At 37.9% G+C, this 19,492-nt stretch overlaps 1 protein-coding gene across 1 annotated transcript in view; it reads right to left on the minus strand.

The window, feature by feature from the left end:
- DMD (dystrophin) overlaps positions 1-19,492 on the minus strand; it is a 2,407,712-nt gene that overhangs the window by 1,635,322 nt on the left and 752,898 nt on the right. Inside the window, 1 exon segment of the mRNA XM_080651877.1 lies at positions 18,901-19,076. Coding sequence (XP_080508003.1) covers positions 18,901-19,076 — 176 coding nt within the window.

Consider the following 19,492-nt stretch of genomic DNA (forward strand, 5'->3'; position numbering starts at 1 on the left):
ATAACTGTAATTTTGCTACTGTTAATGAATCGTAATGTAAATATCTGTGTTTTCCGATGGTCTTAGGCTCTACAGCAGCGGTTCTCAACCTGTGGTTGAGACAGTATGGGTGTGTTTTCCTTGGTAGGAAGGGGAAGGCAGGGCCACATTACTGCCTTATAGTTTTTATGTGTGTGTATGTTTGTGCTTTAAATGTAAACTAAATATGGTACAATGGGAAAATACTGAACTGAAAATCAGGTATCACAGGTTTTTATCAACCATTTAATCTTCTTTCTTAAAAAGTTTCACACCCTATGCCAGCTGGGTTGAATCCTATGGGCTGACCCACCTATTTACCTCTTAAAGCAACTATGGCAAATGACTTAACTTTTCTGATCTTCTTTTAAATTGCAAAAACTAAAAAGCCACAATCAAACTAGTCTTAAAATAGAAACTAAAAAATCTCTTTAAAAATTACTCTTAAATGTATTTATTTACCTCACTGATTAAAGCGATTTTGACCAGAGATACAAAGCTGAGGTGAGCTTTGCTTACCTTGCAGCTTTGATATTCCAAATACATTAGTCTGTTCATGTAGCAATCAAAATTATAGCAAAAGATATTAAAATTCCCAGTTATAATAAAAACCCTATATACTCTTTTCAACACTTTACACAACACCTGAAACAAAATATGACAAATGAGACAGGACAGTGTCCTCAGTTAATATAAACTGGTTGCATTAACAGTTCTTTCAAACATTCCATTTTCATTATATTGCATGATTTTCCTTACAAGCTTAAATGTATTTCTAGTTTTATACATATATATATATATATATATATATATATATATATATACATATATATATATACATACATATATATATATATGTATGTTTAAGAACATCAATCATAAAATAATATATTTTAGTACAGTTAAATTTAATGATTCCAGATTGCGCTGAAATGCATCTTTAAATGATACTAAAAAATTGATTTCTGTGTAGTTTACCTTGTACTTTTAACACTTCAAAATATGATTTCTTGTCTAAAATATAAAATGTGCCCTTAAAATTGTGCATCTTCTTCATTGTCAATTATACAAAAATAAGAATATGTTTATTGTCTATAAAAAGTGACTTTTAAAAATGCATGTCCTTGGAAACAAATCCAGTGATCTAATATTTTTCTGTTATAAATGCCAGAAAAACCCATGAGTTATCTGGCATTGGTATTAATCTTTGTATTTTTAGGATAACTGATTTCACTAAGCAGAATAAAATGACAAAAATCTTGCTTCCCTCCAAAAAGTAAAACTTAACTAAACTATTTTAACATCTGGAAGGTAAAAACAACTTTAAAATAACATTTTACTTTAATTTGGGAACAAATCTTCAACATTGAAAATACATTGGCAATATTTATTTCTAAATTGTGATATGGTTAAAAAGAAGTCATTTTTATATCTTCTGTTAACCTAACTTTCCAGAAAATACACTTTAAAAGCTAAGGAAATCCCCAAAATTCTCAGATGTCAGAACCAACTATATCACAGGAATCCTAATATATAAAAGCCCAGGGTTGTAACGACTGATCACGACTGAAGGCTGACCAACCCGGAAGTCCTTCAGTCAGCACTGGGTTGCCGTGGCAACCCAGCACTGACTGCCCTGCTGCAGCCTGGAGACCCAGCACTGACTTCCAAGGGGGCTGAGATCCAGAGAGAGAGGCAGGGTCTGATCTGTAGCCTCAGTGGCAGCTTTTGATCAGAACTTGCCTCTCTCCCTCTTTCTTTCCAGGCTTCACCAGCAGCCGGGTCTTTCTTTCTCCCGGCCACTAAGTAGGCTGCTGTTCAGCCCCAGCTCTCTGATCAGGCCCGGAGATAGGCCCGGAGACACTGACTGGCATAGGAACCGACCAATAAGAACCAAATCTGGGTGATGTGGGGAGCTAATGGCTGGCTAGGAGGCAGAGCTTTTGACGCTGACTGGCATAGAAACTGACCAATCAGAACCAAATTGGCCATCAGAGGAGGGCAGTTGGGGGTGAGATTAGGCCAGCAGGGGAGGGCAGTTGGGGGCAACCAGGCCAGCAGGGGAGGTCAGTTAGGGGTGATCAGGCTGGCAGGCAGAGGCAGTTAGGGGCGATCAGGCAGGCAGGCAGGTGAGCAGTTAGGAGCCAATGGTCCCAGATTGCGAGAGGGATGTCTGATTGATTTAGGTCCAAAAATAGGGTATAAACAGGCAGTCGGACATCCCCGAAGGGGTCCTCAATTGAAAAGAGTGAGGCTGGGCTGAGGGAACCCCCTTCCACACACAAATTTCGTGCACTGGGCCTCTAGTCTATATATATATAAAGTGCCAGGGTCCGTAGCATCCATAATGACCAAAGGCTTGACCAAACACTGGAAGTCAGTGCTGGGTTGCTGAGGTGACCCAGAACTGACTACAGCTGGTGCCTGCGCAGTGACCCAGCATTGACTGCTGAGGGGGCTGTGTGTCAGGCCCGGAGAGGCCTGCAGAGAGAGATGCAGGTTCTGATCTGCAGCTTCATGGCAGCTGTTGATCAGCCATTGCCTCTCTCTTTCTCTCCCAGCTTTGCTAGCAGCCCTGCCTCTTTGATCAGGTCCAGAGTTTAGCCCGGAGATGATGTCTGGCATAGAAACCAACCAATTAGAACCCAATCTGGGTGCAATGTCAGGAGCCAATGGCTATCTAGGAGGCGGAGCTTTTGATGCTGACTGGCATAGAAACCAACCAATCAGAACCTGATCTGGGTTAATGGTGACAGCAGAACATAAGGTGGGTGCTGAGGAGGGGTTTTAAGGGCAACAGCTGTTTGGTGTAAGGTGTAAGAAAGTAGTTCCACTTTTTCATGACCAGTTTGGCAGTAGAGCGCATATGACTGGCTATCAGTCCAGATATAGGGATTATGTGTTTTTGTCTGCCAAAAGCATCTCCTCCTGCTGAAAAAGGCTTCTCTCTCCCCCCCACCCATTTAAGCAATCCTATCCTATATAATGTATCTATACTAATAAAAGGGTAATATGTTACTTAGAACGGGTCGACCGGCCATCTTCCGGACGTCTGACTTACTTCTGGACAAAGCCATGGTGGTGGGGGCCGAGGCAGAGGCTGTTAGGGGCAATCAGAGTGGCAGGGGAGGGCAGTTGGGGGCGAGATCAGGCCAGCAGGGGAGGGATGTTGGGGGCGAGATCAAGCCAGCAGGAGAGGGCAGTTCGGGGCAATCAGACAGGTAGACAGAGGCAGTTAGGGGCGATCAGGCAGGCAGGCAGAGAGGTTAGGGGTGATTAGGCAGGCAGGCAGAGGCAGTTAGGGGCGATGAGGCAGACAGAGGCAATTGGGGGCAATCAGGCCGGTAGGGGAGGGCAGTTGGGGGCGATATCAGGCCAGCAGGGGAAGGCTGTTGGGGGCGAGATCAGGCTGGCAGGGAAGGGCAGTTAGGGGTGATCAGGCAGGCAGAGGGAGTTAGGGGAGAGATCAGGCCTGTAGGGGAGGGCAGTTGGGGGCAAGATCAGGCCAGTGGGGGAAGGCAGTTAGGGGCAACAAACAGGAAGGCAGAGGCAGTTAGGGGCTATTAGGCAGGCAGGCAGAGAGGTTAGGGGCGATTAGGTAGGCAGGCAGAGGCAATCAGGGGCAATCAGGCAGGCAGGCAAGGCAGGTAAGCAGTTAGGAGCGAGTGGTCCCAGATTGTGAGAGGGATGTCCAACTGCTGGTTTAGTTGGACATCCCCCAAAGGAAGTCACCTCTAACTGCCTCTACTTCCTGTCTGATTGCATAGGGCCACTAGTTCATTATAAAGCCAATCAGTGTGAAAGAACATGTATCACCCAGAGGATTGGCAACACAATGTTTCTAAGCCTCAGATGCCTAGAACTTATTTTTCATTTTCAGTAAATTGAAAGTCCTTTTGAAACATAGTTCTGTGCAGGAAAATCACCCTAACATGGGTTAATAGAATATTCTGTTAAGTGATAGATGAAATCTTGCCATAGTAACAAATATATGATTACACAATGTAATATGCTCAAGTTGAAAATCTTGATCCATTTACCAGTATTTTAAAATCAAATTTGATGTTTATTTAAAATTATGAAACCAAAAAGAAAAGCTGTATATGCCCTTGTGAGAAATAAATGTGGGTCACTAGAGGGCGCACATTCCCTGTCACAGCTTCTCTTTTATTTTCTTATCTACATAAAGATAACATGGTGACAAATGGATTTCTCATGAGAATTCTCTTACAGAGAAACATAAAGTGTCCAAAGATATAGATAAAATGGTATACAAAGAACTTGTTAGTAAGACACCCTCAGATGCAGTTAAAATACCTTCTGCCATTGTAAAACACACAAAAGTATCTTGAAGTCATAATATAGATTCCCTTGAGAAAATGTCCTCACATGGGGAGACATGCTCAATCCAAGTAATATTTTAGCATCTTCTGGACTTTGTAACCCAGTAGTTTCACCCCAATTCATGAATTTTACCTAATTTTTGTTTATTTGTAGACACTTAAGCTCTATACATCTATATAGAGTTATATCCCTGTATTATCTAGACTAAGGTGTTTAAACATTAATTTTACAATCAAATTCAAATGAAAAATAGCATTTTAAATATCATGTAATTTGTCATATGCTTTCATAAAGAAAGAATTAATCCATCTCTCACAATAACTATGTAGGTTATTTGTTATAATCTTCATATTTATAGATAGGTCATGAACAGAGAGATTTGGGAAGCTGCTTTATTTTCAATACATAGTGAAACATGGACTTAAGATTCAAAACCAGGTCTGTCTGAATCCAAAGATTTCCACTACACTATACTTATTTTCCTTTGTACCAAATGAAAGGGAAACCCTTTATAAAAAGCATTAAGAAAAAGTCAAAATGAATTTCCAGTTTGCTGCTATATAGTAGAGTCTGGTGGTGTTTTGGATTGTGCCAGAACTTGACTGGAGTCTCTAACATTAGCACATTAATTCTGAACATTTTTAGTTAGCTAAACTATGACCCTTAGTTACACAATTGATACCCTCGTGGCATTATAAAAGTTATTTTTCTAGTTTATTTTTACTTTATTACCTTTCTTAATTTCCTAAAATCTCCAATTTCCAGTTTATTTATTTTCTGACTTCAGAACTGATATTAAGCATAGATGACAAAGGTTGTTACTTATAACATATAATAGGGTTAAGACAGTGGTTAGCACTAGAAGTCTTGCACTTGGAAAAAATAGTTCAGTTATATGGGACTCCCACTTATATCTTGATATTTAAAAACCTCACTTTGAAAGAATTTTTTTTCACAGAAAATGATATCTGTATTTAAAGATAGGCAAGTACTTCAATGCCACCCTAGAATCTATGAGACTTCAGAATGTAGCCAAAATCTAGGATAGGTACAGTTTCCATAGACACACCTCAACAAATGCTTAAATAATATAAGTTAAGCTTTTAATTTCAGCTAAATAAGTTGATGAGATAAACTTTAAATTCTCATAAAACAGCATGGCATAGAGTTCAAGAATGCAGCATCCTGTGCTAGATGTCTGGGATCAAATCCTGACTACATTGCTTCCTGTAAACTTAGTAAACATGAGAAATCACCTGACCGTTCAATACTGTACTTTCCCATTTGCAAAGGAGGAAAATAATTTTAAAATACTTTACAATACTGTCTCATTAGTTAAATATGTTATATGTATTAAATACTTAGAAGAATGCTTGACACATGGTAGGATCCATTTACATTTTAGCTATTGTGATGTTTGCCTTTCTTGACTCTTTCTTATTTGGTTTAGGTCAGCCCTGTGCCCCTTCTCACTTTCTCATTTGAGGGCAGAAGTATCTGTTTGAGAGTTTTGTTAAGGACTGGAAAATAAAAGCCATCATTGTAATCATAGGAATAAAAACTACAAAGAAAGCCATAAGAAAGACAAAAAGATAAGTCAACAAAAATCAACAGCACAATAATCTCATCTATTGCACCGTTGGTTGCAGGAGTAGGCAAACTGGCCCATGGAACAAATCTGGCCTGCCACCTGTTTTTGTAAATAAAGTTTTATTGAATACAGTCATTCATTTACATATTTTATGGCTGATTTCACACAATAGCATCAGAATAGAGTAGTTGCAAAAGAAACTATATGGTGCACAAAGCCTAAAATTTTGACTGTGTAGCCCTTGAGAGAAAAATTTGACTCTCACTGCTCTACAGAATAAAGTTGAGATGACCTATCTTGACCAACACTCAGATGAGGAAAAAATGGTATAGTTCACAGTACCATATTGCTTTGCTCTCTCTAAAAAATATGGATTGGCTCCCCATGACTAGATTAAATTCTACATTCTTTAGTCTGGCATTGAGTACCATTTTTTTAAGGAACCAACCTACCTTTTCAACCTCATCCCTTACTATCCCAGGTATGCAGACTGTCCTGACCTGGAGTCCAATATGACCCTAACCTTTAACTGTCCATTCACATGTTAATTTCTCCATGAGCTCTCCATACTCAACTCTCGAGCAGAAAATGAGTTTTTCTTCTTTACAACATTTCTAACATTTTATAAATATTTCTTCATAATACAGTTTATACTAAAGTGCAAGCTTCCTGAGGGAAGGACTAACTATGGCCCACAGTTACAGCAATTAGAGTGCTTTATGAATAATATCAATCCATTAGACACTAGTTGAATGAATACGAAAATTAGCCCGAAAATGAATGTTTCTGTCACTACATTCTTGAAATAGTGTGGATTTATACTGACTACAGGAGTTTCAAAGAACCCCTCCACACATTGGACGGTGCCTTGGACCCTGTGGAGGCAATTTAAACTTTACATACCCTCAGTGTGAAAGCTCTGTGAGTTTAAAAGACTTTAACATGCTTTTATGTTGAGGGTCTTTAAAGTTTAAGTAAGTTCCAGTCAAGGTTCAAAAACTATCTAGCGCAATGTGGAAAGCCATTTAGATCTAATGTGTACTTACTGCCCCACTGCCACTTCACCAGCATCATGAATTATTTCAATCTATCCACTGCCTTTAGTGAGCACCTCTACAAAATTTAGTTAAAACACAAAGCAAAACTCACTAGTCTACAAAGCTAGAATGTTAGTCAGCTGAGGCTAATGTAACAAACTACTATAGACTAAGTGGCTTAAACAACAGAAATTTATTTTCTCAGAGTTCTGGAAGCCAGAAGATCCTCAAGTTGCCTGTATGGTCAGGCTCTGATGAGAGCTCTCTTCCTGGCTTGTCACCCTGCCAACTTGTCACTGTGTCCTCACTCAGCAGGGAGAAAGACAGAGAGCAAGCTCTCTGATGGCACTTTTTCTAAGGACACTAATCTCATCATGAGGGCAGCATACTCAAGACCTCATCTAAACCTAATTATTTCCCAAAGGCCCCATTTCCAAATACCATCAATTGGGGTTAAGTCTTCAAGATATGAATGTTGGGGGGACATAATTCAGTCCATAGGAGCCAGGCATCACTTCATTTGTGTGTGGTAGGATAATGTGATCATGTGTGTTGATTTATAGGGGTACAGTTTTCTTTTATTTTTCTTTCCTTTTTTTTCTTTTGGATTCTTGAGATGTTCATTTTTTTTATTTCTAAGGCATGTTAACCAGTAGACAGTCCTTACAACAAATACTTGTTCAATCTGCCATAAGCAAAGAATTGTTCTTCCATTGTTTTAGGTAACTTGTAGGTAATTAAATAGACAGTATATATAACTATTAAGCACCATTTTCTGGTATTATAGCAGATATTCTCTTAACTTAAGTCTGACAACAACAGACTTATGGATTATTATTCCCATTTTCTTGGTGAAAAACAAACAGGCTCAGAGTCATTTGTCAAATTCCCACAGAGCACAAACTGCGAAGTTAAAAGACCAAGATTTCAACACAGGCTTTTCTGGGAAACTCATAATTGCCACTAGCACTTTTTCCAGAAGAGTCCTGGAGGTCTAGCTGTCCCAAGGGAAGACATCAGAAAAAAATAATATTCTCAGAAGATGTCCGAATAAGAATATTTTCTATTATAACACAAATGTAATGGGAAAAATCTTTTCTAAATTAATAACTAGAAACTAAACTTTTTCCTGGGGCAAGGATGTATATTTCTACCAATCACCAAGAGTGTGGAGCTGAGACTGTTCCATGCTGAGATCATTATCTGGCCTGTGAACTGAAACCAGAGACTACTTACCACAAATCCACCATTAGAGACTATCTGATTGCAATCGATGTCCATTCTGACATGAATCAGTACCCTTCCCCTGTCCCCTGGTAGGTACTCATTCCTGGAACAGGCCCTTGTCCCAACCTGGTCAAGCATATAATTTCCCATACCTGGTAGTATTCATGTACTAGTACCTGTGATTATTCCCTCCCTTTTTACCCTGTACAGTTCTTTGACACTTGATAAGCAGCACAGAGGATATCCACTTTGTCTTGCAGCTGCTCAAGATGCTCCTTCTATGTAAGTTTCACTTAATAAACTCTGTTAATTTCTAGACCAGAGTGGCCTTCTTCAGTCTCTCCCTACCCTCCACTTACTGAGGTAGACTTTCAGTCTCAGGGTCTGCATGTACTAACAAAGAAACTTATATGGATAATGTATCATCAAACTGTACACTTGAAATCTATATAATTTTATTAACCAATGTCACCCTAATAAATTTTTAAAATAAAATAGGGGAAATGCCAATGATTTATCTATTGAACAATAAATTACAAGTAAAAAAGAGAGACATGTGTATAATAAAAATTCCACAGTATGAGGACAAACAAGGGAAGTCATAGAAATTCTATTCACAGATGAAGAAATAGATTCTGTGAGTAAGGTTAGGTGACTAGCTTTAGTTCCTTAGCTTAAGAGTGGAAGATCCAAGGCCAGAACTCATATGTGCAGTCATAGACCCATCTGCTCTTAAATCCATTCTCCATATTTTTCTTGTGCTCTCTGTGTCAGAGGGATGTACATTTCCACCACTGCTTGCCTTCTGGCTTCCACTTGGATCTGTCTAAATTGGAAGCACTAGAGTACACTAGAGGGCAAAGGAAGAGTTAAACCAAGGTATTTTTCCTTCATATACCACTTTTGCTGGCATTTCTAGGGCAGTTATAAACCTCCACTGTGGCTTCAGTTTTCTCTGGATGGCTCCTCTCTCCATTGGTCCAAGCTCCTGCTTGATAATCCTGACTGTGTTAGTCCCTGCTACCAGGTGCCAGCTTTTATTCCCATTTTCTGCATTGTTCCTCAAGTTCTAGGCATATTCACAGCTTCTTGATGTTACTAGGATTTTCTGCATCCCTTCCCTGCATTGTTCCTCAAGTTCTAGGCATATTCACAGCTTCCTGATGTTACTAGTGTTTTGGGGTTGCCTTACTAACCCCTGCCCTGCTTCCCAGTTTCCCACCACCTGTTTAACCAATTCCTTGTATTGTTTCCTCTTTCTGAAACACCTAGAGTGGTTTCTAATTTTCTGACAAGACACTGACAAATCCTCATTTAATATACCAAGAATATTACTGGATACTACTATTTGCTAACATCTGAGTTAAGCACTGTAGGTCTAGAATTGAAAAGATATGGCTCCTGTTGTGAGGAGTTAACTGAAGATACGCATATGCAAAATCAAAATTATTACAGTAAAATTCTGTAAGTGTTCTAATTGGTTTATTAGTGAGGATGAAAAATGCCTGGGAAGTTAGGCTCACAGAGAGAAAAGGCAGTTAGTTGGGGGACGAGAAATGTGGGAGTGGGCAAAGGGAATGTAATGAGAAGGGAATCTTAAGTAGAGAGAACAGTAGGTGCAAAGAAATGGAAACTTGAGGGAGCATAGAGCTGTAGAGATCAGACAGCAGTTAATTAAAGCCCAAGTGAAGGGCAGTGCCATTAAATATGCAGTTTGTGGCCATTCCATGAACTATTTGCTAGTAGTCTGTAACAAGAGAGGTCACCAGAGTATAAATCAACTAAGTCGCTATTTCATCTGATTTCTTTTTAAGTGCAAAACTTTCTTGACAAAGGAAGCAGTGCATTGATTTATATTCTCGCTCAAGATCCATATTTCATTGTGTCCTGCTAATAAACAGTTTTCAGACAGTTTTGACTAGCACTGGCATGATTTTTTTTAATGGGCTGGGTAGAAGGTAGTGAAGCTGGAGAGTTAGGCAGCTAAAGATCACAAAGAAAGCGCTGTGCATTTGAAGAACAATGGGCAGAGGAATGATCTAATTAAAATTGCATTTTCAGATATCCTTCAGGAGGCTGTGGAGAGTATGGTTAAGAAAGAAGAAAGTGCCCTGGCTGGTGAGACTCAGTTAGCTTGAGTGTCACCCTGTATATCAAAAGGTGGGGCGTTCAATTCCCATTCAGGGCACATACCCAGGTTGCGGGTTTGATCCCCATTTGGGACACATTTGGGAGAAAATCAGCCGATGTTTCTCTCTTACATCTCCTCCCTCTCTCTCTCTCTCTCTCTCTCTCTCTCTCTCTCTCTCTCTCTCTCTCTCTCTCTCTCTCCCTCCCTCCCTCCTTCTCTCCATCCCTCCCTTCCTTCCTTTCTCAGGAATCAATAAAAAAAAGGTGACAGTAAAAGCAGAGAAATCAGTTGAGAACTTCTTGCAGAAAGTTATCAGACACTGAACTGGGGGAAGGGCTGGATGTAAAGAATTAAATTACAGAGAACTTAATAGGCCTACTTGGAGGGATTTAGTAATGTGGCTAATATGAGACTACTATGAATGGCTGCACAAGTTGTTCATGCCTAAGTCCAGAAGGTACTGCTCTTAGAAACTATGATGTAGATGGTACTCTCTAAAGTTGTGTAGTCTAAACTGTAGAACCACAATTGAGATTTCAGTAAGAAGTCCAAGTCTATTTACATGCCCAACAAACCTTTGCATGACACAGGTATAAACATCAGGAGGCAGGATGAGCTGGAGATAGTAATTTGGAAATCATCACATATAGATAGATGGTTGATAAAGACAATATTATAAATTATAATGCCCTGAGAAAGAGAGTGTCATTAGAAGAAAACAAAATCAAACTTTGATCTTGTGAAGACTGACATTAAAGGGATAAGAAGAGGAGGCTGAGAAGACATGGTAAGAAAAACAGGAGGAGGAGGAAAGAAACAGGAGAGAACAATGTTCCAGAATTGGAAAGGAAATTTTCAAGAAGAGACTAATAATCATTACCATCAAACATAGCACAAAGGTCAAGAAGGGTAAGAGCTGCAGAGCTACCTTTAGAGCTAGCAATTAAGGAGCTCTCTGGTGACCTTGCTGAGAGCAGTTTCAGTGCTTGATGTAGAGTATGAGGAGGTAAAAAAAAGAAGCAGAAGTAAAAGAATAGAGATATTTTAGATCTCAGTAAAAATCAACTTTTCTTTGCATTCAACTATGCTTCCTTTAGATGAGTAAATGTGACTAAAATTTTCTTCACTCAAGGAACAGACAAAAATGTAGGTCACAGTTCTGAAATATGGCCTAATCATTCTCCCTGCTGGCATTCCTCTATGCCTTGCATTCTGGAAGAGTTCATTTTCCTACAACTGCTGTAGCTAGACATCCAGAGCAATGTGTAGTATCTTACAGGGCCAGTTGCCATTATAGTGCATTTCAGTCAAACTATGTATTGGGCATCAACCTTATAGAAGACGCCATTCCAGGTCAGGAGTAAGATTTGGACCATAGCCCAAGAAAGCTTTGTCTAATGGGTAAAATAGGCATATTGATAGATCATTTCAACTTGAAGCAAGAGAGGTGTCACAAGATGGAACAGTAGCATCACTTAGCCTAGTCTGGAGTAGATGATTCCTCTTATTGCAGCTGGTTGGGGGAAAGATGAACAAGAGTTGGCTATACCTGAGATGATCTAGTGCACTGATTTCTAAGACATGGGCCCTGAACCAGCAGCATTAGAATCACCTGGGAACTTGTTAAGAATTAAGATTTTCAGGCACTACCCAAAACCTACTGAGTTAGAAACTCTGATGGGGACCTGGAATCTGTCTTTTATCAAGCCCTCCAGATGATTCAAATACATGCTAATATATGAGAACCACTGTTCTTGTGCAAGAGTTCTCAGAATTTAAGGTTTATCAGAATGACCTAGAGAGCTTGTAAAAGATTTCATGGCCTACCTGAAGAGTTTCTGATTCAGCTAGTTTGAGGAGAGCCCCCAAATCTGCATTTCATTTTTTCTTTCAATTTTATTTTGTATTGGTTTCAGGTGTACAATCATATACTTCCCCTCAATATTTCCAGTACCCTAAATCTGCATTTCCAATAAGCTCCAAGTGATACTGCTGCTTCATGCACTGCACTACGAGTGTTGCTGCTCTAACTGTCCTCTGGTCACTTAGTAGGCCTCTAGAATCCACATTCCTATAATTCTTCAAAACATAGTTCTTGACTACTTCTTGACTTATATGGCAAAAGAATTTTAAGAACTTTAAATGAATGGTTATGTTTTTGGAATATCTGAGGATGGTTGTATGTTTCTATTCTTCACCAAAAATATTTTTTAAACTAAAATTGGAGTTGATGGCCAAGGTCATTTGACTCTAATAGAGTGGTTCTCAACCTTTCCAATGCCACAACCCTTTAATACAGTTCCTCATGTTGTGGTGACCCCCAACCATAAAATTATTTTCGTTGCTACTTCGTAACTGTAATTTGTGTTTTCCGATGGTCTTAGGCGACTCTGCTAGCGGTTCTCAACCTGTGGGTCACGACCCACAGGTTGAGAACCGCTGCTGTAGAGCCTAAGACCATCAGAAAACACAGATATTTACATTATGATTCATTAACAGTAGAAAAATTACAGTTATGAAGTAGCAACGAAAATAATTTTATGGTTGGGGGTCACCACAACATGAGGAACTGTATTAAAGGGTCGCGGCATTAGAAAGGTTGAGAACCACTGCTCTAATACATAAAAAAAAAAAGCAGAACGTTGCAACTATAACAAAAATTCAAATTAGGAAACTAAGCACTAGTTCTTATTTTGCAACCGAAAGCAACTTATTTAACCTTTCTGGACCTCAATTAACGTGTAACCATGGAAAAGTCTAGAGTCTAGTCTCCTAAGATATAAGAAGCAAGCTTTTATTTTTTTAGACTATAAAAGAGGCAAAAATGTTATTACTGAGACCAACAACTCAAGTATTTTTTGGATCAATTTATCATATAGAAAATTAAAAATTAGCTGTTACATACATTAATCATGTAATTACATTCTGTAAGTAAAGTTAAAATGTTCTAGTTTACAACTTCCAGATTATAATTTGGTAAAGTTAAAATAAATATCTAACACCAAAATAATTTAGGCATTAATCTCATAAAATTGCAGAGATGTCTTATCCAAGGATATGGCATAAATTCACATATTTGAGTCAGTAGACATAAAAAGAAATAAAACAAAAATTAAGCTGAAAATAGAAAATAAAATAATATTGCAGGTCTGTAATTGTCTAGACAATTTATTATATCATTTAGTAAACATTGGGGAAATTGTCAGAGAAAGCAAACTTTAGACTCTGCTTACCTAGGAGAAGATAAAGAGACTAGGTGAATTTAGGTATTTATAAATGCCTCTGTATATCTCTGGAGGTCAAAGCTATTCATTTGTTAACACTACACTTGAGGAAATTATCTTCACTGAAATGGCATTTACTATAAAAATATTCAATTTGCCATCAGTTTCACCTGGTTGATACAAAAATGTAAATAAAAGTTTTTGTAAAAAGTATCTTAAAATAACTGCTACATGATTAGAAATGAGTCCTCTCAATAAATTCCAATTAACTAAATAATAGATCTAGGTTTAACCTAGACTGAGTTCCATACTCTGATAATTACCTATATGCAAAATCATGTCACTGAATTTCAGGGATAATTTACTGTTAGAAATAATTACCTTGTGACCCAAGATCATCAAACATTTTTGTATATCTTAGTGAAAGGAGGACAATTTATGCAGTAAATATGACAAATGCAGAAACCGTGTAATTATTAAGAAACCAATTAAATGTACCTTAGGTAATTAAGAAACTATAGTGTGGTACAAAGCTGAATTTTAAATCCCTTAATGGTTTTGAGTAAACAATGATATCTTAATTGGTAAAATCAGAATTACTAAAGATTATTAGAATGTTCATTTGTTTATTATTAAAAACAATTCCATGAAGAGCTAGGTAGAATTCTTTTTTTTTTTTGGAGAAATATTTTAATATCGCTGTTCACCCTTTTTTTATATAATAGAAGTGTCAGAGATGAAAAAAAAATTAGTAAAGTTTACATGAAAATAATATTGAACATTAAATAAACAAAACAACATGATATAACAACAAAGACAGAATGTAACAAGAACAAAAACATGATATAAAAACAATACTGATAAAAACAATGACTGATAAATTGATTAAACATATTCTAACACTAAGACCAGTGTCAGATGGGGACAAATCAATTCTTGAAATCAGAACAACCTCACCTCTGCAGAATTCTTAAATGCTACTGTAATATAAAATTTTAGTTATCACAATTAGTTGGACTATATTATTCACTCTTTACACAAGTATTTGATTATTTATTATATACATGACACCATATATGGAATCTAAGTAAAGTACAAACAAGTATAGTAACAGGATTACTTTGTTGTGATTGGTGATGAGAAAAATTTATGTGGGTGACATTAAAGTACATAGCAAAAAGAATATGTAATGCAATTTACTGACTAAAGCCGAAAGAGTTTGGAGAAGCTGGACAGAAACTTGGTGAACAAAATATCAAATACGGTAATAAGAGGCTTGTGTTTTATTTTGGAACAACTGGAGTTATGAGGATCTCCCGTCAGAAGTGTCAGCATAAAAGTGACATTTTAGATACATTGATTTGAGGTAGATTAATCATAAAGAGGGGCAAGTCTCACCACAGTGAGGTATGTAGCTTAGGTTGTGGAGTTGGCAGTTAGAATGATTAGGAAATGACTAAAATGATTTCACTTATCCAATAATATAATGTAATTAATCAAAATAAATAAGGAGAAAGGTCAGAGAAGAAATGGAGAAGTCAGGTGGAGTTTTAAAGAGGAAAATGAAGTCATTTATTGTTATATTCATTAACGTTGAGATGACATTTATTATGGGATTTTTTTCACCAACAATACATGACCACATCTCCACCTCCACCTCCATCACTACCTTAATCACTACCACCACTTCTACTACCACTGCCTCTAATATCATCAGCACTATCTCTAACACCTACATCACCTCCACAACCTCCACCACCACCTCTACCTCCACAACATTCACCATAATCAAACAATAAGAGCTATTGCATGTACTGAATTCTTATTACCTTCCAGGCACTGTATTAAATGCTCCTTTCTTAACCATTACAGTTAGTATTTAATAATGTTAGGATAGTGAATCTGAGGCACAGATATTCAGTAATTTGCCTGGGATCATAAGCTAGTAATTAAAAGAGGCAGTCTTCAAACCTGAATAATTCTGTTTTCAAAGTCCATGCTTTTTCCAATATCTGCTACTCTTTTAGTCACAAAGGCAATGAATTATAATAAGTAAAATATGTGTGCAATGTATGAGTAACTAGGTTTGGTTTATTAGAGGCAACACATGTTTGCATTTGATAAAAATAAAATTGAACCATTGGCTGTATGCACAAGTAGAAATACCCAGATCATCGCTCTAAAGATGTAAAAGTGAAATTTGAGGAAGGGAGTCAGATATGGAGCTATAAGATTTGGGAGTAAGTCACTGAGATCCAGACTTGAATCAATGAGAGGAGACATTCAGATAAAGGAGTCACAAGAGCAAAGAGATATATTTATGAGACACAAACATAGGAATTCGGCAAAAGGAGGAAAACAAGTCAGATAAAGAGTGTAGGGGCAAAGCCAGTAGTGTGTCAGAGAAGTTGAAAAAGGAGAACATTTTTAAACCTAGGTTTAATTGCTCCTAAATATTTGCTCAATTGCTCTTTTTGTTCAGTCTAAATTTAGCAGTCTAGTCTTATATAGAGTGTGCATGTTGTACTGTACAAATCAGGATGCATTTGAGAGTGAAAGCTGGTGCTATATATTATTATGCTGGGACAAAAGGTATAATCAGAATGGATTCAGGCAAAACAAAACATAAGATCACCTTAGTTATATAACTACTGAAGAAACATTTTACTACACAATCCACATCCTGCAGTCAGTTTACCTCAGTTGAAATCCTGGCTCAGTTACTCTGTAGCTGTGTGTAACAGTAATAATAGCTGTGCCTATTTTGTAGGGTTACTGGGAAGAATAAATGAGCTATGCAGATAAAGCATTTAATGTAATGCTGAGCACATAATAAAACCCTCAATAACTGTTAGCTATTATTTAAGTAATGCATTCTTTTTGTTCCTACTTGCACATCTCATTCCAGGCAGTTATGAAAACTGCATATGATACGAACAGAATTTAGGAGATAAAATATTTCACCACTAGCCACACTTTCCTGAATACAAAAAGGAATCACACCACACTTTTCCTAACCAAACACATTTCCCAAACAGAAGGCAAGAATACGCTTTTGAAGACAGAGATTGACAAGAGTCAACTTGCCCTGTCAATTTCTGTATTCGGAGAATGCTGAACACATAGGGAGGGGAAGGCAATTAGGTTCCTATATTGTTCTGGTTGGAAAATTGTTGAAGTGCTATTGGGTTGTTGCAAAGGATCCATAAATCCATGTGCCCACTAAGCATTTAGACACATATTAAACATGACATAAAATTAGTTTCCATGCTAGTATGATTAATGAAAAGCAAATTCATTAAGAGCTTTACTGATTTATTTTTGCCATTATGTTCTTTTTCCATCAATGAATGTTAAAAATTCAACTACTAGCATGAGTAGAGTCCTTAGAAGTTGTTGTCCCAAATAGAATGCTAATATTTATAGATTTGAGAACCATTTCACTGGAACAAGGGTCAGCAAACTTTTCCTATGAGGGGCCAGATAGTAAATATCTTAGGCTTTGTGGGCCATATAGTCTCTTTGACAATAACACTGTCAACCTATATAATAAAAGCCTAATATGCTAGGTGTCCAGTCGTCCATTCAACCAATCAAAGCATAATATGCTAATGATATGGTAAGGCCACTCAACCACTCGCTATGACGTACACTGACAACCAGGGGGCAGACACTCCGACCAGTAGGTTAGCATGCTGCTGGGGTCTGGCTGATCAGGACTGAGTGAGAAGGGCCAGACATGCCCTGGAGCCCTCCCGCAGTCCCTCCCTGGCCCTGATCGTGCACCAGTGGGGTCCCTCAGCCTGGCCTGCACCGTCTTGCAATCCAGGCCCCTGGAGGGATGTTGGAGAGCCGGTTTCGGCCTGGAGCTGTCCCCTGGTAGTCAGGGCGCTCCCCCCTTGGCCAGAAGACTCTCCCACCTCTGCAGCAGTGCTAAGGATGTCCCACTGATGAGCGGGCCTAAGCCATCAGGTAGACATCCCCCTGAGGGCTCCTGGACTGTGAGAGGGTGCAGGCCGGGATGAGGGAAACCCCCCCCCCCCACAGAGTGCACAAATTTCATGCACCAGGCCTCTAGTTGTAATATCAAAGCAACCATAGATGATACATAAATTAATCAGTGTAGCTATGTTTCTATAAAACCTTATTTATGGACACTAACATTGGAATGTCATCAAACTTTCACATCATGAAATATACTTTTTTTTATTATTTTCAACCATTTAAAAATGTAAAAACAATTCTTAGCTCATGAGCTATATAAAAACTGGCAGTGAGCTGGATTTAGCCTACAGGCTTCAGTTTGCTGACCTCTGGACAAGAGGATTCACTCAGCCAAGCAGATACAATTAGGTAGAAATGCCCAATGGTTTACTGTGGAATTATGAAAGTAGGTTATAAGTCACTGATTAATAGAGAAATATTGAAAGTCCCTAATAATGTGAGTAGCTTCTTTAGGTGTTTTCTTTTTCCTTTGCCTAGAATATCTGACTCACTATTTTTAGGTATGTGTTCTTCTCCTATTTCTATACCCTTGTATATACAAATTCTAATGTCAAGTGTTCCATGTTGCTTAGAAACATAAGGCAAATTTTAATGTTATTCCTCAATCTTAGAATTATAATTGGAATGAAAATGAAACTGTACCATTTTTATTCTTTTCATGCTGGTTTTGCATTTACGAAATTTTATTCCCATCATTGTAATATATCCACTGAATTACATAATACCTAACTTATCTACAATGTCTAGTTGAGAATATCCACAAAAAGACCAGTTAAAAATTCTAACACGTTCATGACAAGACTTTATAAATATCAAAGTAGAGGAAATCTGTTCTGTAATTAATGACTTCTGATTTAGGCTGTGTAGATTGAAACATTATGTTCTCATAAACTGGCAGAATGGATCTTGTCTATTATAGGTATATTCCTTCATGAAAATGTACTTTCCATTACTGGGGGGGGTGGGGGGTATTTAATGCACAAACAGGCACTGAACCAGCAGGCTTTTTAAAAGAAAAAAAAATAGAAATTTTCAGGATTAAAATGCATCGATGGTAGTTCATCACACATAGTTTCTTCTTTCAATCCAAAAAACAGTATTTCCATTAAACATTCAGTTTTTGTTGGGATAGTGACTGCTTGGGTAAATTTCAAAACCCATTTCATAATTCTTTTCACTAGCTTAACTGACATTACAGGCACCTGAGGCTTCTAGAAATATTGTTTAAGTACAAACATTGCCATCACTACAGATGAAAATGAGTTTTCCTGCTAAACAGTTATTCTTTGCTTGAAGATAAAACCAGGAGTAAAATTATCTCACCTTTTCCTAATTTCGGAATCCACAAGAATCTGCCTCTTCTTTTGGGGAGGTGGCGGTGGGAGTTCCTCTTGGGCATGCTTTACCAGGATTTGTTCTCTCGTGGTCACCATAGTTACAGTTTCCATTACAGTTGTTTGTGTTAGTGATGGCTGAATGGTGGTGACAGTCTGTGAAATCTGTGAGAAGTATTGAAATAGAGGTCACACATTGCTTGAAAGACTTCAGTAAAGACTGCTTGGAGTGCTGAAGGAAAATAATGAAATTGTCCCTGCTTGTTGGTAAATTGCCCTTCAGATCAAAATAGCACCAACATGAACCCAAATCAAATTGTTTTATCTAACTTATGTTGACTGAAATTGCAAATGAAGGTAATCTCAAAACCAGAAGTATACTTAGTGCCTCCTCCACTTATTAGTCAAGTTATGGGAAATAGGGGGGCAAAGGAGAAAAGCTTGGTGTTATTCTGACATTTAATTAGACATACTGTTTAAAGTGTTTACAACATTAATTAAATTTTGCTAAAATATCCCAGCACCAATCCCACTGCCTGCACATTGTAGATGTTTACTAAATAGTTTGTTGAATGCACCTT

This window comes from Plecotus auritus (assembly GCF_963455305.1).
Source record: "Plecotus auritus genome assembly, chromosome: X".
NCBI lineage: Eukaryota > Metazoa > Chordata > Mammalia > Chiroptera > Vespertilionidae > Plecotus > Plecotus auritus.